A 26169-nucleotide genomic window follows, 5' to 3' on the forward strand; every position below is an offset into this window, starting at 1 on the left:
AAGCACCAGTGCCTGTGTTGGGTTTGGGAGTCCCCGGTTACATGTGCAGGTGATGCCCCAGTCATCCTCTGAGTTGGCTTCTCCCTTGCTGTGGAGGACTCACTAGCGGAGTGTGCTCAGCCATAGAGCTGCCCTGTTTTGAGTGTTGCACAAATCATCCGTTTCAGATTTGAGCAGATTCAAGTTCATTCTTCTAAAATACCACTTACGTTCCCACATGTTCTTCTGCCTCCCTACGTCCCCCCAACCCCACCCTGTAGCATCCCTGCTATAGCAGAGTCATGGTGCTGTGGCTGGCTGGCTGCCTGCCTCCCCCAGGCAACTGTGAGCACCTTGAGGCCAGGGTCTACTGACTTTTCCACAGGGTCCCCACAGGGTCTAGCACATGAGAAACAGGAGACAAAATGATAAGCCCTGTGGAGGAGGCTGATCCAAACTTCGCATAAGGGCTGAACAGGAGAATTGTGGGGCGCCTGGCTGGCTCAGTAGGAAGAGCATGTGACTCTTGATCTGGGGGTTGTGAGTTTGAGTCCCATGTTGGGTATAGAGAGGACTTTTTTTTTTTTTTAAGGATTTATTTATTTGACAGAGCGAGCATGAGGCAGAGTGACAGGCAGAGGGAGAAGCAGGCTTCCCGCCGAGCAGGGAGCCCGACGCAGGGCTCGATCCCAGGGCCCTGGGATCATGACCTGAGCCGAAGGCAGACGCTTAACCGACTGAGCCAGCCAGGCGCCCCGGGTGTAGAGATTACTTAAATAAACTTAAAAAAATTTCAAACAGTTCTTCCAGGTCTTCATCTGGCCCAACCCAGAGGGGCTGGCAGCACCCCGTGGCAATCAGCAGAGGGCGTGTTCCCACTGCAGCCAGCAGACAAGAGGATGGATAGGCTCCATGTTGGAGCTCCAGTTAAAACCCTAGTCTGGCCGCCTGAGCACCCTGAGGACTGCCACAGGGCATGAAGGTGGGTCCTGGCCGAGCCATGCATATAGTCCTTGCAGGATCAATAAGACCTTCCACCAAAGTAGGTTGGTTTTTTTTTTAATTGCAGTGTTCCCAGCCCTGTGGCATGACTGAGGGTAGGTCTCTGTATAGAACACAGAATGGCATTAGCATTATCACAGGGACAGGGGGCCGCTTCCTGGGGGCCCAGCAAAGGGTGACACACTCATTCTCTTTTGGAAAGCTGTGCTGTGGCCATGGGGATTCCTTTCTTTGAGCCAAGAAGCTGCGAGACAGATGGCCTTTGGGAGCAGTCAGTTCTCCCAGAGGGTCAGCCGGTGTCACCAGGCACCTGGCAGGCTGGGACATCACTGAGATCCTTGTCCAAAGCCCAGGCCTATTCCTCAAGGGGAAGCTGGCTGTGGCACTCCAGGCACCGTGCCGTTCACTGGGCCACCAGCCAGCCCCTCTGGGTTGGGCCAGATGAAGACCTGCCACACTCGAGGCTCCTCTGCCGTAACGGTCACCCAGGCTTAGCTTCCAAAAGAAGCTGGCACAGTGGCAACGCCAAGGGCAAGGCCAGCCCAGCTGGAGAAGGGAACTGTGATTTGCTGAGAACCTACTTACTGGGTTTACTAAGGGAGATCTGTATCTATGTATCTATATCTGTATCCGTCAGCTCATTTATATACATACATATCTTTTCTATAGCTCTATATAGCTTTTATATAAAATATACATAAAATCCAATTCCCACATCACAACAAAATATACTTTAATACATGAGGGAATTGGGGCTTAAAGGATTAAATTACTTTGCCCAAGGTCACCCAGCAAGTATTTGTACTATTATGGTTTGAACCGAGGGGTGCCTTGTCCCAAAGGTCTTGCTCTTTCCCACTCCCCCACACTGGGCGTGACAAATTGGCAGGCATGATGCTACGAAAATCAGCACAGGGGAGTCTTCAGGGAGGTGGCTATTCCAGTGTCTTGTATGGGTACGAGACCGTAACCACCCCAACCGTTCACTGACTCCAGACATGCGGGACATATTCAGGAATAGGCATGATCCAGGGGAAAACAAGTGAAAAGAGGAACCTGCACTGGGGCCTGTGAGCAGACGGGAAGTATTGTTAATCACAGGAGGCCCTCACTTTCCTTTGACTAACCATGGAGGAGGGAGGAGGCCAGAAACCAGGAAAGAGTCAAATAGTCATTATTCAGAAATGAAATGAGAGATAAATGGAGGAGGGGCAACAAGCAAGGAAGTCTGAATCATTTTCAAGAATGCCTTCAAATCTGAGTTGCTGGTGTGGAGGAAGGAGCGCGGACTTATTTTGGGCAAGTCCCTGAGCACCAGTCTCCTTATTTCTGAAATGGGGCCATACCATTTAATCTGTTGTGAGGAGTAGGGATAATGAACTTAGAATAGCCCCCAGGGGGGACACCATGAATTGTGTGTCTTATCATTAATTTCCCCTGCAGTGCTCTAGTTCTTGCCAGCTGGGCCCTAAGGATGGAAAAGGATCCTCTGCGGTGAGTGGTTATCAACAGGTGGCATCTGGAAAAGTCGAAGAGCCTCGGCACCCCCCATGGCTATGTGTGCCACTGAGTTCACAACCCCCTCTTTTCATAGGCTCTGACTGCTCTGTAGAGGTGGTATGCCTCTTACTTTATCTTTCTAAGAACGTGTGGCTTTTCGGTCCAGTATCTTCGCTTTATTTGTCCTGTAGTGCTTGAATCCTGAAACTGTGGTCTCATGGGGTGCTCCAGAGCAGAGCAGATCCCCTCAGGGGCAGGGAGCAAACCCCGAATCAGAGAGGGGAGGGGTGGAGGACAGATTTCGGCCTCACTGGGCTGACAAAATCCTAAGGAAACAACTCAAACAGCCGGTCAAGGATCAAACCCCAGGCTCTGCGTGTGAGGGTGCCGATCTGAAATGTGCCATGAAGTAGACCGCTTTCCTTCAATGACAGGGGATTAACTATTGAGTGCACCTGTGCATATTTAATGTTCTGGAAAGCCATTCTTGCCTTGCCTTGTCTGTGCACTTCTCCCACCTTCCCTCTCCGACCCTGTCTCCAAGTGGAGCATCCTAAACCATGCTCCTGCCCAGATCATGCTCCTTCAGTGGCTCCCTGTTGCCGACAGGAGGAAGCATGTCAACACCTGAACATAGTTTACAGGGCCCCATGACGCAGCCTGTGCTTAGCTCTCTGACCACACTTTCTGCCTTTCCTCCTGCAATTTGGGCACTGTAACATCGGCCTTCTTGGAGTTCCAGTGCACATGGCGGGCTCCCCAGGCCTCTGCTATCACTCATGCTCTCAGATCTGCCTAGAGTGACTACCCAGCTCCCCTCCCCTGCCTTCCTCCTGGTTGATTCTTCCCCATCCTGAAACATTCTGCCCAGACCTCACCTCCTCCAAGAAGCCTTCCTTCACTGCTGCTCCTCAGGTCCTGGAGCTCTGGAGCAGGACCACCTGGGGTTCAAATTCTGGCTCCGCTCATTACCAATTCTGGGATCTTAGACAAGTTTCCTTTCTCTTAAAGTCCTCAATTCTTCACGTGTAAAATAGGAATATTCGTGGTAACTTTGTCAGAGGGTTGTTCTGGGCTTGAATGAGTTAACACCCACAAAGCCTTGAGAGCCCCGTCCGGCACTTGGGAGAGGTGCTCATCCTCATTGCTGCTTACCACACGGGATTACAAGGGTCAGCGTGGGCCACTGACTTCCCTGAAGATAAGAGGCTGGGGACGTTCAGCTTTGTGTCCCCCCAACCCAGCCCAGAACCAGTACGTGGATGTCCATGGCATGTCTGAAGTGACCGCAGCTTAAAGAAAAGCATGACGTGCTCAGGTCACCAGCCCCTCCATGGCTCCCCATGTCAGAGCCTCACCAGCCCCACTGGCATTGAAAATAAAGGTGCTGTCTGTGGGACGGGGGACTCCCTGTCCAGGAGAGGTGGGCAGGCCCAGGGTAGGAGGCCGGTAGAAGACAGGGGGGTAGAGGCAACCTCTGCTCTGGTCACACCATCCTTGGGAAATGGCCCATAAAGGAAACCCCCACAGCTGGGGGGAGGGGGTTGGCTCGTGGGGCTGTCTGTCCTGTGCTTCAGGAGGCAGAGGGTGACCTGCCTGCTCTCACTGGGGTCCGTTGGGATTGAGCAGGGGCTACAACGATGTTTACCCAGCTCTTTGCTCGGGTTCCCAGAGGTTGCCTGCTGGCAGGAGCTCCTAAGGTCCAGGTGAGGCCAGAACTATCCCTGCCATGGGGTGGGGGAGGTGGGCAGGACGCTCACAGTGGACATTAGCTATGCGAGTCCTGCCCCTCAAGAGGTGCTTTTCTCAGAACGCAGCTTTGGTTCTTTTGGATCCCGTGAATGTTTTTATTTTGCATGAATCTGCTCACCTTCCCTTTGCCAGAGATTGCTCGAAGCCCAATCTGTGCTTCAGCTTCACAGCCTGAGACCCAGCGACCTCCGTATCTGCTTTCTAATTCCAGCCCACCTGGGCTGACCTTCCTTCCTAATTTATATTTAACATGGCCAACCTTTTCATTCTACTTTCAAATATTTTTGAAATATATTATTGCATGCAAATAGACAACAAAGCAACCAACCAATCCAGGAACTGCTGAAATAGAACCATTCCCTTCTGGTAGATATTGAACCCGTGCCTGCTCTTGGGTAGTGAACCGATGATACACAGGGGCTCCATCTAGGAATTTCAGGACACAGCGGAAGTCCCCCAGGGAAGTCACGGTCACGAACCTCCCCACCTTTGCCGCCACACCATCTCTGGGCAACTCGGCAGGGGAGGATTCCATTTCCCCAGTGCGCAGGCGCTGGGTAGCCTCTGCCCCCTGAGTCCATGTCTTGTTGGCGGCGAGGCTAGCTCCGTCCTTACCTTTATTCCTTGGCCGAGGCTTTCCAGGGAATTAATATCCAGTCCTTCCTTGCAGGCCTGCAGGCAGGAGATCACCTTCTGACTCTCCATTTTGCCAGGACGGATAGTGAGACTGGCCAGGCTGCCGTGGAAGAATTGAGCAAAGCGTGGTTTGGTGACTTCTCCTCCTGAAAGTGAAAGCAGCACGGTCATTTACCCTGTGGAGACTGGGTCCGAAACACCACTTCATGGCACGATCTGGCCGGGGGACCAAGGACACAGTGACTGTATCCCCTCAACCTGAGCTTTTCCTGCAGAGCGGTAAGCTCAGCGGCCAGCCTCGCAACACGAGGATATTACCTGCCGCCAAGACCTTGGCGCTCCCCAGCGGCACCTGATTTAGAAATCCGGGATTGGAAACAGCTGCCTTCAGAGGCGTGCACTGCGTTAGAAGACAGAAAGGACCCCCCCCAAAGAGTAAAACTGGGCGGGAGAAGGAAGCTGCCACCGACAGGAGGCCTGCTGTATGGCCGGCTGTCTGCTGGGGACTTCATCTGAGCAAGCCTGCAAAGAAGGGACCCTTGTTTCCCACTCATACGCGAAGAACCCGGAGGCTCAGACAGGTTGAGGGACTTGCCCCAGGACACACAGCTGAACGCTGGAGCTGGCCCTCTACTCCTGGTCTGTCTGACCCCAAAGCTGGCGTTTGCTGCCCTATATTCCACAGAGAGTTTGGCCGGCAGTCGAGGAATCCTGGAGCCCTACATCCTCGGGCTCTGGCTCTCTTGCAATGAGCTGATCTCGTACCCGCTTAAACTCAAGTTCTTTGGCAGATGAGGACTTCTTTGATTCTGTTCTACCTCTTTGTTTTCATTGCCTACTTCTTGTTTTCCACTGTTCTCTCTATGGGCTGAGCCAAGTCCTGTCTGAGCTCAGGTCTGCTCTGCGGCACAGGAAACCGTTCAACGCTGCTCATGTCAAGGTCCCTCCTTCCACTTTCTCCCTGCTTTTCTCAAGGTCTCTAAAGTAAAAGCGCCCCTTAGGTTCATTTGAGTCCTCACCTCTTCCAGGAGGCCTTCCCCACAGCCTTCACTGAGCACAGGCCCCTTCTGTCTCTGGGCAGCCTACACCGACAGACTAGCCTTGATCTTGCACTTCTGTCTCTTCAGAGAGGTAGCGGGACATATGAGAAAGGTAACTGTGGGTCGAACTCCAGCTTCGCTAATTCCCTGGGAAGGTTTTGTAAACCCTGAGCCTCTGCTTGCTTGTGGGGGGACAGTCCCGGGTTTTGGCTCCTGGTTCCCCTGTCCTCTCTCCAAGGGCCCCTGCGGCCTCCCCCAGACCTAGATCCTGCAATGCATCCCTAGCGAAGCACGTTCCAGTGAGACACCACCCCAGAGGGCACATTTCTGACTATTTCTACTAGAGTGACACCGCAGTGACTTCTCTCTTCCTTCCTTCCTTCCACAAGACACTCTGTGCCAGCAGAGCCTGGACCTCAGCTGGAGGGGGTGGAGGGCTCTCCCCAGGTCACTCTACCTCAGCCCGGGGGTAGTAGATGCTCCTAACACCCGCATTCCTATATTCTTGAGAGTTCTCTCTACTTCTCAGTAGCTAATTCTTTGTTGTTCCAGTTCGCTATTGTAGTTAATTCTCTACATTGATCTGTTGAAATCACAGTGTGGTTTTTCTCCTGTGATTGAGTCCACACCGATACACCCTCTATGTTACCATGCATGCCTTTGCTCACAACTGTTCCTCTTCACACTAAGATACCACCTCCAAACTGCTTAGATTAGGCAAATCCCATGGTCCTTCAAGGCCCCTTCAGCCCTCTGTCCCCTGCTTGCACACAGAAACCTTTCAGGAGCCCTCTGCCCACCCTGTCCTCTCCTTGCCCTGAGCCCTGGAGTACTGACTTCATTTGAACATACCCTCAGAACCCAGCGTTGCTAACGGTTTACATGTGTGGCTTATATGTCCTCAACAGCCTATTACTGTGGTTCTCAATCTTGGCTGCACATTTTAATCACCTGGGGAATCTTTAAAAAGTCAAGCTGATTCTGGTGCTGGGTCCCACCCCGAGAGATTGTGACTTAATTGGTGTGGGGAGTTTCAGAAGCTCCTCAGGTGCGTTAAATGTGAAGTCAAGGTTAGGAATCACTGGCTATAAGCTTCTTAGGTTGGGTCTTCTGCACACTCCTGTGTGATCTCTCTCCTTAATGCCACCCGCAGGCTTACTCTGGCTACCCTTCCCACACTGCTAGGATATATTTGTTTAAGTCTCTCCTGGGTAGCAGGGAGCACTCATGCATTTTTCATTCTAATGAAGATGATACGGAGCAGGTACTAAGGGCAGAGGGCTGCACAGGGCACTTTGCATAAGTTGGCTCATTTATTCCCTTCAATAGCACAGGGCCCCCGTGTGGTCCCAGCATGCTGCACCCTGCCTGGCACACAGCAGACCTTTCATAACTGTTTCCTGAACTGAAAGAGATGTTGAATCAATGCCAGCAGAGTAGTGGACATTGTGGAGTCTCTCCAACACCCATCTCACCTCTGCCCTCCTGCAGTGGCAGCCCAGAGGTTGGGGGGAGTTGACTTGAATTCCAGGGATGGATTCTATTTAGTCACAGCTAATCAGGTTTTCCTGTTCCCCTCGCTCCAGTGACTGAGTCAGGTGTCGACTTCAGATGATGCCGATCAGTACCTGCATCCACTAAGCCACAGAGCTTGGCCCAGCAGTGATCATGAGACCAAATTTAGGCCAATGAGATGAGAGGAGAAATTAACCAGCAGCCTTTGGGAAAAGGGCCTCCATTTTCTCTCCAGAAAGTTTCTGGAATCTCCTCTTGTTCTCTTCCCTGGAGATGATGATGTGAAGGAGGAAGGCTTAGAGCGGCTGCAGCCATCTTGTAGGCAGACCAGGGCTGACCAAGGTGATGCATGAAGGAAGGCAGAGCCGGGAGAGTAATAGCAGAGGCCCGAGTGGATTTCCCTCCTCATGCTCTACCACAGCACATCCTCAACCATGGGAGCCAATCATCCACCTTTATGGTGTAAGCCATTTTGACTCACACCGTTGTTCCCTGCCACCAAAAACATCTTCACTTTGGAAATGAAAGGAGAAGGTTCTACTGAAGTCCTCAGTCCACAGGGAACTCCAAACAGATCTGCCTTTGAGGAATGCCCTGACATGGCAATGACTTGAGAGTGAGGGGGGAACCCATCTCGGGCCTTCTATTCTGGGTCCTCAAAGCCCCCATAGGTAAAGTACCCCTCAGTGCCATTAGCATGTTCCTGCCCTAGCAAAGGGGCACTTCTGTTGCCCTGCAGAAAGAAGGGTGTGAACGTGAGTACGCATGGCGGAGCTGCCACTCTCCAGGGCATCCGGATGGCCACCTTCCCTGCCTTGTCCACCCTGTGTCCCCTCAGAGCAGCAGACGCAGCAACTATCATATACTGGGTATGCACTACGTCTCCCACATGGTGCAAGTCCTCCACATACATCATCTTACTGAGCCTTCACCAAACTCTTGGGAGGGAGGTACTTATTCTGTAGTTAGAGTTGAGCAAACCCAGACTGAGCAAGAAGTAAGCGGCCCAAGGTCACGCAAGTAGGAAGTGGTGAAGTGTGGGCCCCTCGCAGCCATGCACGGGGCCAGCTGGGGCATTCTGGAGTACTGGCCGGCCCCAGCCAGGGTGAGGCTGACAGAGAGCCCCCTCAAGGGCTCACTCTGCAGCACCATGTTTAAAGGCCAAACTTGGTGACTCTCTTGGATGCTAAGACAATTCCCTACACACCATTTTCTCTCAGCAAAGCATTCGTGTTCTGTATTTTTGATTCAAGAAACCCAGATCTGTGATGTACTCTATTTATTAGTGATGCAGCTCCGGGAAATTGATTCAATTAGCACTTTGCAATAGGAGGCCAGCATAGAATGTGAAATATATTTGCACTCAGGGGTGGCTGTGATGCAGGATTTAAAAAATAATAGATACGTTGAAAATCTCTTTCTTTTTAATATCCGGGGTGTCTTCATAACCCACATGGCTCCTCTGTTAACATTTAGACATAAACATGCTCATGAATTATTTTAAGAAAAAAACATAATCTGATTTCCTACACAAAGAACTTTCTCTACATGTTAGCGAATGTGATTTTGGGTTCCTGAGGCTAGATCTGCACACATTTTTAAAGTGTTTGCTGAAAGCCTAGCCTTCTGTTAGATTCAGCTAATTATAAGATGTAGACCATGCTCTCTAGGAACTTATATTTAGTTGGGAGAATAAAGTATAGACCCTGGGAAAATAAAAATATAAAAGTAAATTGCCAGTGCAATATATGATCTAAGGCAGGGCATGATTGATTTCCAAACAAATGCTACAGATGAGGTGTCCAACAGATCGGAGGGGAAAAAATAATAGCCATTATCTAGGAGGCCCTTAAAACATGGCAAGTTCTTTCATGTGCTATTTTATTTAATACTTAAGTGGCAGGATAGTATGTTTGAGACCTTAGCCTCTATTCTTTTGATTTTACCCTCTCTGTAGACACATATCTGGCTTGTGCTCATTGCCACAGGGAGGCTTGTGACAAGGAGAAGAGCAGATGGGGCTTAAAGCTGAGTTTCTTCCCCAGTTTTGTTTCCAGAAGTCTAAACCCTAGGAGGGTGGGACGATCTGGGTACGGATCCACATTTGGGGAAAAGTAGAAGAAAATCTGGCTTCCCGCAGACGAGAAAATGTCACCCTTGACTAGGAAGGGGCCTGGCAGGGAGGTATTGGAGGGGGTAAGGCACAGGGGTGTACAGCAAGGCACCTGGAGCCGGCCACCTGGGCTGAGCCTTGGCTGGGGAGCACGATGCTGGAGGGGATGTTGGCCTGTCACATCTGGACAGATAGGCAGATGGACTGCAGATGGTCTTACACGGAGAGCATGACAAGCACGGGAGATATTTTTGTGCCCCTAAGTAAGACAAGGAAATACTGAGAGAGCTGCCAGCCCTGAAAGACCATTAGTGACAGGACCGAAGAGGTGAGCACCATTTCCGTGGACACCTGCACGGGATGATGCCTGGAGGCCCCCCGGCACCCTAGCCCCACATAAACACTCCTGAAATCAGCTGGCACCAAGGAAATGGAACAATTTCCAATTTGCCAAGGTTAACTCTCCCCCGCTCAGATGGAAGAGGGGTTCGAAATGAAACCAAGATGGCTGTGGAAAAAATAATTTTTCTTCGTGAATTCAGATTCCTACGTGCTAAACTTCTAACTCCTTTTCCTGATGATGTTTTCAGAGTTTGATAACTTGCCCACGGCTACGCAGCCAGGAATTAGTGAAGCCCAGATTCAGACTCAGGTCTGGCTTGTTTGCAAGGCTTTGACCTGCATGCCGCACGATAGATGTGGCCCGGAGGGTTCAAAGAGGATTCCTTGGAATCTGCCATGCGTACTCATGTTCACACCCTTCTTTCTGCAGGTCAACAGAAGTGCCCCTTTGCTAGGGCAGGAACATGCTAATCCTTGGAATAAGACATAAAGTTAGAAGTACAAGTCAGTTATACCGTGTTTCCAGACATGATTTTTAAAGCAGACTTTATCCATGTCTTCTTTAAACTAATATGCCCTCACGTCAAATTAACTCCAGGGCCTAGAACAATCTTTTCTTGATTTTTTTGATACGTTAACATTAAGAGACACCTCGTTAGTAGTAGTAATTGTAGTAATTATACTACACCTTGTAGTAATTGGGCTGCTGCAGGAAGATGGGGACAGGCTGAGACTGACACAACGCTGGGGGAGAATGTCCGATGACACTGGCTTCTGTGGACACGGAAGGGCTTCAGCAGCAATTATTCTGAGCCCGAATCTGCATTGGGACTGAATTCCCCCTCAGCTTTCCTTCAACTGAGAGGTGGGGCCTACCCACCTCAAGAGCTTTTGGACCACTTCCCTCTACGTGTAAGTAGAAGATGCGCGTGGTGTGAAGGTGCTGCTCCTCCCTCGGCGAAGCGCATGCAGGATGTTTCTGCTCTTTTGCTTCCCGCTGTCCTTCCCCCAGCTGTTTAGTCTGAGCAACACACGGAGCCGAGCGGGTGCCGCGTTTCCTCTTGCTTGAGTCGAATGCTGCTCTATGCCTGGCTTGTTGATGGGGACACCCCTCAATGAACACAATTTCATGGATGGCTGGGTATCAATTTTGAGCAATGGAAATGGTGAGACCGTCTGAAATCTTGCTTTCCCTCATTTCCTCATTTCGGTGATGGAGACACCCACAGAATGCAAGGACTAAGTGAAGTGTGTAATAGACCCCAGAAGCTGTAGCTTCAGAACTGTCCACACAGCTCCGGGGGCTGCAGCTGTAGGCGGCAGGTGACTTGTGAGGATGTGCAGTTGCAGCTGACCATGACCGTTCTCAGCAGGCTTTCTCAACCCTTTTCGTGTCTATGTATCCATCTCTCCAGCCTTTCCAGCAGACGTTTCACATATGGCATGTTCTAAGCCGCAAACCGTATGACTATAGATGACCCCAAAAATCATCTCTGTGGGGCTGGGGACCTGAATTCATGGAATTGGAAGGACCCTCATATATTATCCAGGAGATCCCCTTCATTCTCCAGATGAAGAACTGAGGATTACAGAGGCAAGACACTTTTCAAAGACCCAGAGCAGCAAGGAGGGTCTGGAACTCTCTTCTTCCAGCTCCAAGCTCAACCCTCCCTACACTGAACTGTGATGGGCCTGTAGTCACCTTTAGGCCTCAGCTTGACTTTGTCCAATCTGTGCGAAAAATGCCCTGGGAGTTTCCTCAAGTGATTTGACTCCAGATTCCAGAATCCTCTGGTCTTCCGTACTTGGATATGCAACGTCGTCTGGCCATACATTGTTTCTAGAAATAGAGGTGGTGTAGCAGTGCAAGCAAGGGTGAGGGTTCTGGTGCTGCAAATCCAGGCTCTGTGTGGCCCTTAGCAAAGCACTTCTCTCCTCTCTGTTTTCTCATCTGCAAAGTGGGGATCCCATTCTTATCCAGGCAATAGGGTTGTGAAAGGGGAAGGCATGCTTTTAGCTCCACACAGTGTAGGAACTCAAAAACGGCAGCTAGTCGTAGGGGCAGCATGAACCAAGGGACTCAAACATGAGATTACATGATGTGAGTTTTCTCTATCTTTCCCTTAAGTGGCTTTTTCCCCCTCCCCTCTGGTGTATCTCTTAGAGAAGCTAAAACAATACTGTTTTTGCTCCAAGATCCTTGTCAGATTTTCTAATTAATATCATCTTCAGAATAAGACATAAAGTTAGAATTACAACTCAGTTATACCATGTTTCCAGACATGATTTTTAAAGCAGACTTTATCCATGTCTTCTTTAAACTAATATGCCCTCACGCCAAATTAACTCCAGGGCCTAGAACAATCTTTTCTTGTTTTTTTTGATACGTTAATATTAAGAGACACCTTGTTAGTCATCCCCGTGTGTCAGACCACAAACCATACACCTTTGTCAAAACAGCTTCAAAAATGGGAGGTAATTCAATAAACATTAGCTATTGACCTTCTCTGTTGACCTACTGGAGTAGGGGGAAAGGTGAGGGGAGCGGAATCTGGGAGCACAGACAGTCCTTGTCTTCTGTAAACTCCTAGCCTAGCAGGGGATGGAGACCTGCATCAGTAACTCCAACAAGGTATTTCCCAAAGAGTGTTCCGAGAACACTGTCTCACAAAGAGTGAGTTCCATAGTAAAACAAGATTGAGAAACAAGGGTTAAGTATTATCAAATAGACTGCTTGATTGGTGGGCTTTTGAGAGCTTTTAATAAGCTAACGAACATTGTGACTCTCCCACGTGGTGGTATGGGGATAATTGATGCAGTTTCCCAGCCTTGAGCACGATGGCCTCCTTGTGGAAGGGGCATCCTATGGAACTGGAGCTTCCCGAAGCCCTCCCTGGGAAATGCCCACCTGAATCTAAGGCAGACTATGTTAGCACATGCCTCTTTCTTCCAGCAGCAGAGACCCTAGGGATGTAGAATAATTTCAACACAGACTTTATTAAGATGACTTGTACTAAATTAGACCAAGCTTATTAAGTGAAGGCATGTACTCCCAGTCCCTGCACTAATTTTAGTGTCTGGCGACAAGATGACCTGGAAATGTGCACCAGATCTCGGGACCACATGTGGCTCTAACTCCCCTCTGTCGGAAGATGACATGCTATTGATTATTGCAACTCTCAGGGTTACTTCTGCCTTTTTATCCCACTTTTGACCATTCCTGTTCTTTGCCTTGGCTCCTCCCAAAAGCCACAGTGGGAGTTCTCTATCTGCCCCTTAACAAGAAGTTCTAATTGTTAGAGCCATCCCTTTCTCTACCTCCTGGGGCTTTATTTGTTAAGTAGGGGGTAGGACCCAGCAAGACCAGGAGCTACGGTCGAAAGGTCTCCTCATCTGAGACCAGGATAGTGTCATAGTCAGGAGCAGGCAAAGCTGGGTGCTTTAGGAAGGCCAAGGTCCGAAGCACTGGAGGAGAGTCCCCGGCAGAAGTAGGGATGAGGTGGTTGCTGGGGACGGGTAAGGAGGCCTGCAATGAGATCCACCAAGAGGAGATGAGGATCAGGGAGGGAGCAAGGTGGTGGCTTTTTGACGGCATGCCGAGAGTTGTATTTCTGAAACCTGGTTAGCCACGTCGTTGAAAGAACCCTTACAGATGCCACACATAGAGATGCTTTGGTTGTGGTGTTGGGGGAGAGGTGGCCCAGACTTCCACCTGCTGGGGCATCTCCCTGAAACCCTGGGGCTCCCTAGGGCCCTGGTCTGACACAGTCAGCAGCCTTCCTGACTTGCTCGCAAGGACAGCGGGGCTCCAGTCCCTGAGTGGGTGCGCCCAGTTTGGAGGTCCAGGGGTGAAGCGGGTGGAGTGTACAACTTTTATAATGGATCAGTAGAACTTGAATTTTTGTTGTTAAGAAATGGATGAAGAGGAAATCTAAGGAAAAGGGCAAATTAATTCATCTTTTAAATCATCTTCTCTCATGACAAGACCCAGGGAGAGACGAGGAACCTGGAATTTGCCTGTAGGCAGCACACGGAGCTCAGCCCTGAGGGGGTGGGCTTGCATCCTGAGACCACCGTGACCTGGAGCGCAGAGGTGAAGGCAGGGCGGTGTGCGACGGCCGCGGAGGGGCAGAGGACTCTTCTGTGATGCGAGGTCCATCCTCTCCGCCAAAGCCTTTCTCTACAATGAAGATACAAGCTGGAGGCTGTACTGGCAACATTTCTTAAGTGTAAATGAAGTCTCTTTTTTTTCTTAATTACTGGAAAAAACACCAATGAAAATGAAGTTCCACTGATTACTTTGGCTTTCGAGTTCACTAACAGGACCGAGCCGGCTAACTGGGGCTGCGGAGCTCTGCCCAGCAACAGCGCCCGAGCCCGTTCCCGGGAGCATCCACCGAGCAACTGCTCTCAAATTATTTCCTATCCGCGTTGTGAAACCCCAACTGGAAATTTCACAGATGGGAACTTGTTTCCTTGCCAACCTCAGAAGCACCTCAAAAGCTCCCCGCAATCGCAGGCCCAGAGGCAATTAGAGGCCCACCCAGCGGGCTTACAATATGCCTGTAAGCGGCCTGAAGGAAGTTAGGAATATGCCACATAAGGGCTGCATCGTGGGCTCTCAATATCACAGAAAGGGTTTCTGACGTGTTCTCTCAAGACAAAGCCTGGCTCCAGGGAGGATGTAAGTCTTGATGCGAGTCCAAGCTCCCTCACAAGGCAGTCTGGCGTCTTATGGTCACAACCCCCCAGCCTCTTCTGCACTCCTCCCAGGCCCTGTACCTCCCAGTGACAGGGCACGGTGCACGGGCCTCTGTGAAGTTTCCCTGCTGTTGCCTTCCTTATCTTCCTGCTGAACTCTCACCTATCCTAGAAAGCCCAAGTTTCAAGCTTCTTAAGGATTGTCTCCTTTGCTGAAAATTTACCGGTATATTATCTTTCTCCTCAGGGAAGATACCCAAATCTCCATGGCCTGAAAGACTGTGTGATCAGGGTCCTGCCTACACCGTGTTCCGACACTCATCTTCTGACTGGCTATCCTCCCGCCTCACTGACCTTCCTTCTGATCTGCAGATGGACCCGGGAGAGCAGGGTCTGTGTGGGAGGGTTCATCCTGGGGAAGGGGAGAAATGTCCATGCACGCAAGGAGCCACGGGGAGGCTGGAGTCACAGAGCATACCATGCTTGCCGTGTGGGGCTTAGGTGCAAGGAGCAGAGAAGGGATGGAGGAGGGGACCAGCAGATGGTTTCCCATGGATACATTTATTCAAGTGAAACGTGCCAAGCATGCTCCACATACCTATCATCTCTTCCTTGCAATTAGCCTGGTTTTATAGATGAGAATGTAGTTGCTCTGGGAAGTTGCAGATTCTGCCGGGTCCATACAGCTAGGCAGTGGCAGGATGGGGGTTTGACTCACATTCAAAATTTTCTGACTCTAAAGCCTAAACTCTTTTTCCTTGGGTCACTTAAGGAAGCATATAGCAAGGGATTGCAAGTGGAATGCAGGGTTGCTGTGGGTTAATTCCAGAGTTGACAGATGTGTCAGAAGGTTTATGCATCAGCTCCTGCATTTTCCCAAACACATAATGACATCAACGGAATGATCAACCAGCAATGGGGGAACAAGTCACAGTGAGGAGAAGACAGGCTTTGAAGACCTGGGGTGAGGCAGGTTTGGCTGGGTGACCTACGGTCAGCTACTTCACCTTTGAAAGCCTCAGGTTCTTTATCTACACGTTGGGACTCCTAGCTCTTTCTCACAGGACTGACTGTAAATACCCAGATATGTAAAGGGCCTCCTTGCAACATGGGCTCTTAAAATTGCACCCAGGAAATGAATCAGGCACTCCCACTCACATTTAATTGGCCAAAGCAAGTCATTTGATCACACCTTCCAGCATCTCTCTGGGAAGGGGGCAGAAATACTCGGTGGTGAACACCCTCGCAGGCACTTTCTCCCACATTCTTTTAAAATAAACCTATGATGGGGCTCCTGGATGGGTTAAACGTCTGCCTTCAGCTCAAGTCATGATCTCAGGGTCCTGGGATCAAGCCCCGCATCAGGCTCCCTGCTCAGTGGGGAGTCTGCTTCTCCCTCTCTCTCTGCTGCGCCCCCCTGGCTTGTGCTCTCTCTCACTCTCTCTCCCGTTCTCTATCAAATAAATACATTTTAAAAATCTTAAAAAAATTATAAAAAAATAAAATAAACCTATGCTTTGGTTTAATGTTTTAAAAGCATTTTTGTGAAATAGCTTTTTTTTTTTTTTTTTAAGATTTTATTTATTTGCGAGAGAGAGAATGAGAGACAGAGAGCATGAGAGGGAGGAGGGTCAGAGGGAGAAGCAGACTCCCCGCCGAGCAGGGAGCCCGATGTGGGACTCGATCCCGGGACTCCAGGATCATGACCTGAGCTGAAGGCAGTCGCTTAACCAACTGAGCCACCCAGGCGCCCGTGAAATAGCTTTTAAATAAATTATTATCAGATATAGTATTAGTGCTGTTACTTATGGAGTGATGCCACCGTCTTTAGATGTGGCCTAGGAGAATACTGAGAAGGAAACACCCCAGAAAATGGAGTCAGGGGTGACAAAGAACACTCCCCACCTTAGGGTAGGGGCCCTTAAAGCATCTGCCCAGAGGGATTTCAGAATTGCTAGTGACCAAAGATTGCTGTGTTTCTCCAATTCTTCCTCTTAGTGGAAATGTTTTCTGGTTATTCTGCCTTTTCCCACTGTTCCACTGTTGCACTGTGTGTGTGTGTGTGTGTGTGTGTGTGTGTAGGGGGTGATGGTTGTGGCGGCAGCAGGTATTTCTCCCTGTTCATGTATAGGTCTCCAGATCAAGTGGAGTCACATCTGGTCCTGAGGAAGAGAGCCACCTACGCCTCTCAGCCTGATGGAGAGATCATCAGGAATCACTCAGAGAATCTGGACATTGAGCTTGGAGCCAGTAACAGGTGGCATTCCGGGTTGCCTCCTTTAGGGAAGGGTGGTTGTGTTTTTTATGTGGGATGGACAGTCAAGTATCTGTTGACTAAGTGGACAGACCATGGTGCTCATCAGTGCTGTTCATAAAATACTTTCAGGTTTTCTTCCAGACACATTGGAGATTTTTACTTCCCTGCCTTCTTGGAGTTAGGGGCGGACATATGAATTGGTTTGGCCAATAAAATGTGAGTAAAAATGATTGGTGTCACTCGTAGGTGAAAGCTGTAAGGGCTCATGCACCATTCATCACGCTTTCTTTTTCCTCTTTCGTAGTACAAAGCAACGTGGCTGCTCTGTCTGCTTGGGTGCCAGACTGAGGAAAGAGCAGAGGAGAGCCCCACTGATGTGCAGTGAATATAAACTGAGAATTATCTTAAGTACCTGAGAATTGGGGCTTGATTGTCACTGCAGCACAACTTAGCCTATGGTAACTGATTCTGAGAGGTCATCTTAATTCTTTATAAAAGCACTTTTTATTTTGGTGGGACTATTTCCCCACCCAGAGGACAGGCAACTGGGCAGCAGCGGTTATAACTGGCCTTGTAGAGGTGGGGGCATGTTTCCACTACAGGTTGGGGGGACAGGGATCCCGATGTGGTCTCTGAGGGCCTCTAAGGGAAGCGTCATGGTGAGGTTCATAGTGAGGACAGCACAGGGCCCCCTTAACTTACGCGCGGCATCCAGGCTATGTTCCAAAATATCCGCAGGCTGCCTGTGGTGTCTGGCTGAGGCACTGAGCCATAGGAGAGGGCCAGCGCGGTGTTCAGTGACTAATGATTCCTGTGCAATCTCTGAATCAGTGGCTTGCCACACTAATTAGCTTCATGGACTCTCGCCAGATGACAGTCTCCCTTTTCTGAATTCCTGGGGAATTCAGCAATACTGATGAAGCTCTTACCAAGTTCTATTGAAATGTTCAATGAACTTTTCAGGATCATGTGACATATGTCAGATGTCGTCAGTGACCCAGGTCAAAAATATATTCTCTTCCCTTGCCTCATTTGTGCTTTATTCCTTCCTGGGTTTTGTATCCCTAGTGCTCCCAGGCTGTGCTACGTGTGCATCTTTCCGTCTTATCTTGCGTGGTGTGGTCCAGCACCCACTCTTTGTCTCAACCCAGTGGGGTCTATATGTCCCCTAGCTCACTCTTTGGTCAGCTGGTTTTCTGAAGGCATGTTCTTATTCCACAGCCCACCTCTCCCCTCAGCTTCCCATGGTGAATGGTCAGAGTCACACATCTCAGTAACTTTCAAAGAATCCGTCACCATGAGGTTGGGTCATCTCAGGGTACTAATCTGCTTATATGGGGAGCATTTTTCTTCCCCTCTGTTCTTTCATTGGTATTTCAAAGCACCCCAGCTTTTAAGGGAGCAAGAACAAAGATTCCAACAGATCTGAGTGAAAGACAGAAAGGTGAAATGTATGTTCAAAGAGCTGGTTTTCCTGCTTCCAAAGAGGAGATTAGCCTTCCAGTTTGGTGATTGGAGGAGAAACAGCAGCAGAGGAACTGAGGAGGGGGCAGAGACCTTCTAGTGGAAAGGCAACTCTGTGGAAAGGAGCCTCTGTCCTTAGTGAGTGGGGAAGGGGCTCAGAGCTGAGCTGAGCTTGACAGTGGCCTCTCATGGCCTCATGCCGATAGACAACACACCCCCCAAAGCCCTACATATTTGTAAGCTCCCCGAGCAGGGGGTTGGGGGCTTGGACAACTTGTGTGGGGATAAAAGGAGATCCTTGGCTCCAGATTAGCACTCAACAGAGTCAAATGGCAATTTTGATATGGGATTCTACATTCAGCCTTTTCTGTGTAGACAGCCCCAGTTTGAAATCAGAGAAGGTTCCAGAATGGTAAAAGGCACTAACAACTCAGAGGCAACCATGAAATTGCTCATGTTGATCTAAAATCAAAATCTGGTCTCAAGTCAAGTGCTTATTATTACACAAGTTTAGTGTCCGGATTAATCCTTATTTTATAGGTCCTGTTTTATTAGTAAGGGGTAATAAATTTTCTAGGCTCATTCTCACATCATTTGCTTTTCCCTTTTTTCTCTCAGTACCTTTCATGGACTGTACACGGATGGGCCAGGGAGAAGGGCTTGACGCAGAGTTACCTTGCCAACAAGCACCGACCGTAAGTTGCATGGCTATGTGAGATGGATGAATGGGCCAGTCGTTGGTCACCAGATAGGGTTCATATGTTGCTCCATCCATGTATAAGATAACTACAGGAAACTCCACATTGATGACGTAGTAATGCCATTCTTTGTCACATATCTAATGAAAAGAGAGAAGCAACACTTAAAATTGAATATGCAATGAAACCTCAAACAGGCTTTTATTCTAATTATGAAAGCGAGAGAAGATGTTTTTGGGTCAAACGTTCTTATTGCAAAGAACTCAATGAATATAATGGTTGCTATAAGTGAGGTTAGAAAAGCTCACATCGAACTTGATGGAGCAAACCATGGGGTAGAGGAACACCAGAGAATCCAATCATCAGACAAGTATCTTGGTCATGTAATTCACCGCTGTTGAGCCTGGCCAGGTCTTGGTGGACAGGGTGGGTGACAGCTTAAATCTGCTTTGTATAAAATTTTTCTTAGTTCTTTAGTAGAGAAAAAAGTTAAATTGAAATTATTTTCCTAAGCTTGGGGATAGGCGAAAAAGAAAGATACTAGATTGAAAGTAGAAATGAAGTTGGGAATAGAGAAGGGAAGGAGGAAGAGAAAGAGAAAGATGAAAATGGGAGAGAATTAGGGGCTAGAAAAGAGCAAGAGAGAAGGCAAAGAACAGGGGACGAGGAAGGAGGATGGAATACAGAAGAGAAAGAGACCCTGGTTCCTTTGTCTCAGGAGCAACCAAGGAGTAACCTCATGGCCCCTTCAACTTGAGCAAAATACAGTCTGAGAAAGACAGTCTTCCCGGGGGGACTCACCTGTATCCTACTTTGGAGGACATGGGGAGGCAGAGAAGGACCATAAATGGTCCTCCTGGCCTGGACAGGTACAGAGCACTCTTACACTTATGGCCTCTCACAACTTTTGTGCCCAAGATTCCTGGTCTTACGGCTTATAACCAAAACCCAACTTTAATGGATGGGTAGAGGCACTGGGGGCTAGAATGGAGTCATAATCCCTGACCTCAAGGAGCTGAATTCCAACAGCACAGTCCAAAATAGAAACCAAGACAAAATAGATACCAAGTGGGCCTTAGGAAGGGAGACAGGAAGGTGGCCAAGCTGGAGAATGGTGCCCCTTCTCTCATCCCTTAAGCCAGTGCCTTGGGACTCATGTTTGACCTTCTCCATACCCCCACTCCCTCAAATCCCTCTGCACCCTGTGGAGCCCACCTCTGAAGTGTCTCTCACTGCATCCTCATCTCCATTGCCCCCGCCATCTGTGTCAGTGAAGATAGATGAGTTCTGCCTGAAGATGACCCTAAGGTGAGGGCTTCAGAGCCCTTCCTACATCCCATTCTGGGTTAAATGTGCTGTTTCTCATGAATAGATAACACCAACAGGGATGCTAAATGATCTTTTCCTTTTCATTTTGGAATAGGACTTTTTTCCTTAATGTTCTTTTTATATTGTCCTGTCTCATGCCTCAGAAAATTGCTCCTTTTGAAGCCCATTAGCCTGATAAAGCCTGATGAATATTTTAGGGGCCCTTGGACGGTAATCAGGAGGTGTCCAAGCAAGTATTTCCAAAATCCTGTTACACCCCACTGCATGTACAGCTCAGTACCTGCTTCTGAGGTCCTAACCAAGTTTACATCCCTCTGGCTACATGCCTGAGACCAGATGCTGGGCTGGGGCAGGCTCTTGGGCTGACCCAGTGGTGTGGGAGTGGCACAGAGGAAGACCTGGAGACAGAGTCTAGGGGTAGTAGAAGAGTGGGGAACTAAGGAGGAGGCATCAAATCCAAGCAGGCCCATCCAATGCACCTTGGACTTGAAGTCTGCAATCAAGAATAGGCAGGCAGCATATTCCAGAACGTGGGAAGATGGCTCCCATCCTGGGGATGATCTCTGAGGCATGGAGAAATCCCTGGCCAGTCCCCGGGTGGGGTAGGAGCACGTGGCAGAGCTGTGACCCTGACTGCACCCCATGCCCTTTGCAATGTAGGCAGAGCATGAGAGTCAACCAGGCAGCGCTGGGCGGCTCCCCTCTCCTGGCCTCCATCCCACCCTCTGCGCCGCTGTCCTCTCAGGCTTGACTGCCATTTTGAATCCGTGTGCTGGCTGACTATAGCACTCTACACCTGCTGACGCTGGGTGGAGAATGATCCTCTGGCTCGCTTCCTTTCATGACACTTGTGACATTTTTGTAGGGCAATTCAAAAAATTCCAAGGAAGAAAGAAAATAATTCCATGACTAACAGTAGCCATGACCCCTTTCAACATGGCAATCTTTTCCTAGGTGTTGCCTCCAGGGTTTTCTGAAATGTGCTTCATGAGCAGCAGTCCCTAGGATGCCCTGCATAAAAACAGTGACCCTGTACACTGAGCCTAATTTTTTTTTATTTCCCATTTTATTTGCCTATACAAGGCTTCCAGTAGCATCAAAGTATATGCCTATAACTTTCCAACCTTGTTGGAAAATGGAACTTTTCTATTTATAGCATTCCTATAAGCATCCTGTGAAACAGTGGGGGAAGGTCAGTTTGGATCACACTGGGTCTACAATTTGAAAGTTTGCTAGATTCACTTAATGTCAGCATTAAAATGCCTTTACCAACTTCAGTTTTGATGGCTGTATAATATGGATATACTACACTATATTTAAATATTCCCTTATTATCAGGTATTAATTATGTAACAGCAATATAAAAGATACTGTAACATAGTGCTGTATTTCTTTTTTTTTTTTTTTTAAAGATTTTGTTTATTTATTTGAGAGAGAGAATGAGATAGAGAGCATGAGAGGGGGGAGGGTCAGAGAGAGAGGCAGACTCCCTGCTGAGCAGGGAGCCCGACGTGGGACTCGATCCAGGGAGTCCAGGATCATGACCTGAGCCGAAGGCAGTCGCTCAACCAACTGAGCCACCCAGGCGCCCAATAGTGCTGTATTTCTTTATGCATAAGTATTTGTGTGCATTTCTGATTATATCTTTGGGAAAGATTCATGGAAGTAGAACTACTGGGCCAAAGGTTGAAGATATTTTTTTTAAAGATTTTATTTACTTGACAGAGAGAGCCAGAGAGCACAAGCAGAGGGAATGGCAGAAGGAGAGGGAGAAGCAGACTCCCTGCTGAGCAAGGAGCTGGTTGTGGGACTCGATCCCAGGACCCTGGGATCATGACCTGAGCCGAAGGCAGAGGCTTAACCACCTGAACCACCCAGGTGCCCAGGTTGAAGGTATTTTGAAGGCTCCTGATACACACTGTCAATTTTTTTTTTCTGCAAAAGTTTATGTCTATTTATTCTCTTGCCCGCAGACTATAAGAGTGCTCATGAGTTGTACCCTTACCACATTGAGTATTAATAAAATATAGAATCCTGGCAATTTGAAAGGGGATACATTTTATCTCATTTTAATATGGCTCATAAAAGACCGCAAAATTTATATTCTCCAAGGTCGAAAGGGAGGGTCTTCTGGGAGTGGGGAGCAGCCTCAGCTAGATTCACAGGCAGGAATGCTGGGGAGCTTCCTCAGGTACCTCCTGATTGGGCATCTAAACAGGCTTTTAGCTCAGACTAGGCTTATGCCTGCAGACTTCTCGCACCAAGTAATCTACGCTGGCAGCTAAAGGAAATGCCTAGTTAGGGTTTCACTCATGCGGATCTATGATCGGGACGAGACCCACATTAGCCCTCTGCTAGAATTGGAGGGACAAACTGTAACTGAAAAATGATCAAGCCAGGAGGCAACAGAAATAAATGTGTCCGTGCAATGGCTCAACCATGAAAGAAGAAAATTAGGCAAAGTGACCTTTCCCAGGGTCGGGGGGAGAGAGAAGAACTTGAATTCCTGCCTGTTCATGAATCACTGGTGGACACAGTTGGCACCAAGCCTGTCCAGTGCCATCCGCTGAGGCGACGCCCAGGGCCTCTGCTGGGCCAGGGACACTTTTCTCCCTGGACACATGCAGTTGTGTGCCCAGGGTGGGCAGCTGCAGCTGCTGTTGAGCCGGCAAGTGACCCAGAGACCGGAGACCCAGGGACGCGTGTTGAGCAGGGACAATGCCAAGCGGGGCCTGAGCTGGCAGGAGGCTGGTACTCCAGGGTGGGTCAGGGGCCATGGAAGCCTCCCATGAGAGGGGAGGCGGAAATCAGGCTGCTGACGGGTTGGTTGGTCCAAATATCCTTTAAAGTGTCAGCTGCTGGCACATAACAGGTGGAAGGGGAATGTATCTCACGTTGAATGGCTGCGTTCAAAATACTGGATTTCCTGGAAAAACCAGCTCCAGACTTGCAATGCGGCCCTTCAGAGGATATCTGCCCTGGGAGGTGGGAAGAAGCGCAGACCGAGTGCGGAGGGGCCAGGCCGGGTTGGGAAAGGCGAGGCTGGGAGATGAGGCAGCAGGACCAGGGCTGCTTTCATCCTGCCGCCTGTAGGAGGTATGGGGGTTTGGGGCAGGAGGAGGAGGATGGTAGTCCTAACAACAATCAATCCTGGACTGTGCTTCTCCATATTAAAGCAGCCCTTCCTATCCCTTATGCTATGGGATCTTTGCCGCAACCCTCCACAGGAGGAGGGCCAGTCCTGTCTCTGGCACCTTTAAAAGATAAAGCAAGAGAGGGCACCTGGGTGGCTCAGTTGGTTAAGCGACTGCCTTCGGCTCAGGTCATGATCCTGGAGTCCCGGGATCGAGTCCCGCATCGGGCTCCCTGCTCAGCAGGGGGTCTGCTTCTCCCTCTGCCCTCTTCCCTCTCGTGGTCTCTGTCTCTCATTCTCTCTCTCAAATAAATAAATAAAATCTTTAAAAAAAAAAATAAATAAATAAAAGATAAAGCAAGAGAAATGACATGGTTTCTGATCTCAAGGAGTGTATGTCAGGAGTTCGATGTCACCCCTCTTGGCTTCCACACTCAGCCTTTTGTGTGTCTGTTTCATGCACAACCAGTGGCTCAGCTTCGCATACTCACTGCCAAATCAGGGTCTGGAGCAGACACTTTTCTCCTGAGTGATGGACTTGCATGTCAGATTGTCCCCGCACGGCCCACCTGACATGCTATGGGCACTCAGACTCACCGTGTCCCACGTGGAGCCCAACACCTCCCACGCTCCAGCTCCCCCCGGCCCCGTCCTGTGTCCCTGACTCAGCAAATGCTCCTCATTCCAGCTGTCGTCCAGGCCAGAACCCTGGACGTGGCTTTAGCCTATCTCCCTCTTTCCCTCCCTCTGGCCAGTGCGCTGCCAAGTCCGGACATGTCTCTCTCATCCATCCTCATCCCCTGACCCTTACTCCCACTCAGAATTTACAACATGTACTCGAGGGGGGAGATTGAGGAGGTGTGTTCCTATGGGCTAGTGCAAGATGGAGCAAGGGGAGAGGCCCATCTGCAGCAGGGGGATGGCAAGAAAGCTCTGGCGTGAGCGTGGGTGGGGCCACGCCTGCAGCCTGCTAGTGAGTGGCTGCGCTGGGGGCAGCCACAGAGAGGCAGCAAGGAGGGCTCCCAGGAGGCGGTGTGCAGGCTGAGCCCGTGAGGGATGGGCCAGCTGTCACACCTGCTTTAGGAACTTCTGGGCAATCATGTTCTGGACTTTGGGAAAATAACTGAGCCTTTTAAATCCTGACTTTGAATCCTGAGGTTGATGAGAGTACCTACATCATGGGGTTATTGTGTGAATTGAGCTAAAATAAAGCCTATACCCTGCTGAGCACATATTTTCAGCCTGAGCAGATATGGAATGAGATGCTGCATAAAATAAAGCAACAATGATAACAAAATAAAACAGAAATAAGAGAGTTAGAAAGAGAAGTCCTTAGGTATAAAAAGCAAATAAACAACAAAAAAAAGAAATTGAATGGCTGCTGAGGGGCTAGGGCCCACCCTTTCAGCCGTGGTTTCAGAGCCACTGGGAGAGAGGAATGAAGACTCAGGTCGGCCACACGGAGAAACTCGAGGCTGACAGGGCTGCATAAAGCCTGCAGTTGCAGAGGGACAGTCTGAAGCCTGTGACCTGGGACAATGGGAGTCAAGGGCTCTGGAACAAGTCACCTCAGAGACGTTAGACCCCCAAGCCTGCTCTGTGCACGTGCATCAGCTCCAGATGTACACAGCCCGGCCAGTGTAGAAATCCAGAACTCAGAAATGAACTTAACAATGCATCTGCCAAGTCTTTAGGCCCTCCCGAAAAGACATCCTCAAAATCTATTGACAGAGATGTGTCCATCACCTGCCTAGGGCTTGGGCAGGACAATTTCTGTGGGCCTTGAGCTCAGAGTTAAAATTTACAAAACAAAGAGGAGGCAATCCTTTGTGTGCGAGAGAAAAAGCAGACAAAACAAATGTCTGCTTTTTCGGTAACCACAGAAAATGGAGCTTTTAGAAAGGAAATAGGGGAAGGCAGGTTTGAAAGAGAATCAAAGAAAAATTCCAGAAATAAAAGACACAATTATTGAACTAAAAATAAATCAAGAATACTGACAATGGAATCAGAGAAATGGGTGATAGATGAGATTAGAGAAAAATGAGAATTTGATAAAGCAATGAAGAGGTATGGATTCTATGGATGATCACAGGACACATTCCAGCAGAGAGCCTGACAGATGTGTGTGGGGAGGGAGCCGGTGGGGGGCAGGGAGACAGCAGTGGGGCGGGGCTCCTGAGGACCTCAAGTGCCACGCAAGGCATGCACTACCTTATTGTAGTGCCTTATGTTCTAGAAAGCCATTATTTACTTCCGCAGCCTTCTCGTGTGTGAAATCAGATAACAGTGGATGGACACAAAGAGCTCCACAGCCCCCTGGCCCCCAGGACATATTTGAAGGGTAGGTCAAAACTGAACTTCCTTTCCTGAAATGGACAGCGATTGAACCAGGAGGGTGGAAACCAGGCAAATCCGGTTCGCCCTGGGAACTTGCAAGACCCTCTGGCCTCAGGTTTTGGAATGTTTGGAAAGCTGTGGTTTTGGTTAGTGCCAAGACCAACCTCATGCCAAAGCAAAGATACCACTCTTATTTGCAAATCTCTCTAAGATCTTCGCAGGAGGGTGCCTGCGCTTCTGAGCTGGCTGGGAGAAGTGTGGTATGTTTTCTGCAGAAGGTGATGAGGACAGCGCAGAAAGCAGCCACTGGGCCTTCTGTCAGGAAGCAATTGCTGACTCAGGGCAGCAGAGCACAGGGGAACAGGAAACAT

General features: G+C 49.3%; 1 protein-coding gene and 1 long non-coding RNA gene across 2 annotated transcripts in view; one reads left to right on the forward strand and one right to left on the reverse strand.

Moving 5' to 3' along the window:
- Positions 1-4981, forward strand: part of LOC129045387 (uncharacterized) — an 81849-nt gene extending 76868 nt beyond the window's left edge. Inside the window, exon 4 of the long non-coding RNA XR_010410310.1 lies at positions 4904-4981. This is a non-coding gene — a long non-coding RNA (uncharacterized LOC129045387). The remainder of the gene's footprint in view (positions 1-4903) is intronic.
- CLSTN2 (calsyntenin 2) overlaps positions 1-26169 on the reverse strand; it is a 608040-nt gene that overhangs the window by 38262 nt on the left and 543609 nt on the right. The window contains exons 9-10 of the mRNA XM_045903664.3: positions 18977-19139; positions 4849-5015 (exon numbers count right to left, since the gene is read on the reverse strand). Of these exons, the coding sequence (XP_045759620.1) occupies positions 4849-5015; positions 18977-19139 (330 nt within the window). The remainder of the gene's footprint in view (positions 1-4848; positions 5016-18976; positions 19140-26169) is intronic.

The sequence above is a fragment of the Mirounga angustirostris genome, unplaced genomic scaffold, assembly GCF_029215605.1.
Source record: "Mirounga angustirostris isolate CCGP_5_RB_7025 unplaced genomic scaffold, mMirAng1.0.hap1 SCAF_1, whole genome shotgun sequence".
Lineage (NCBI taxonomy): Eukaryota > Metazoa > Chordata > Mammalia > Carnivora > Phocidae > Mirounga > Mirounga angustirostris.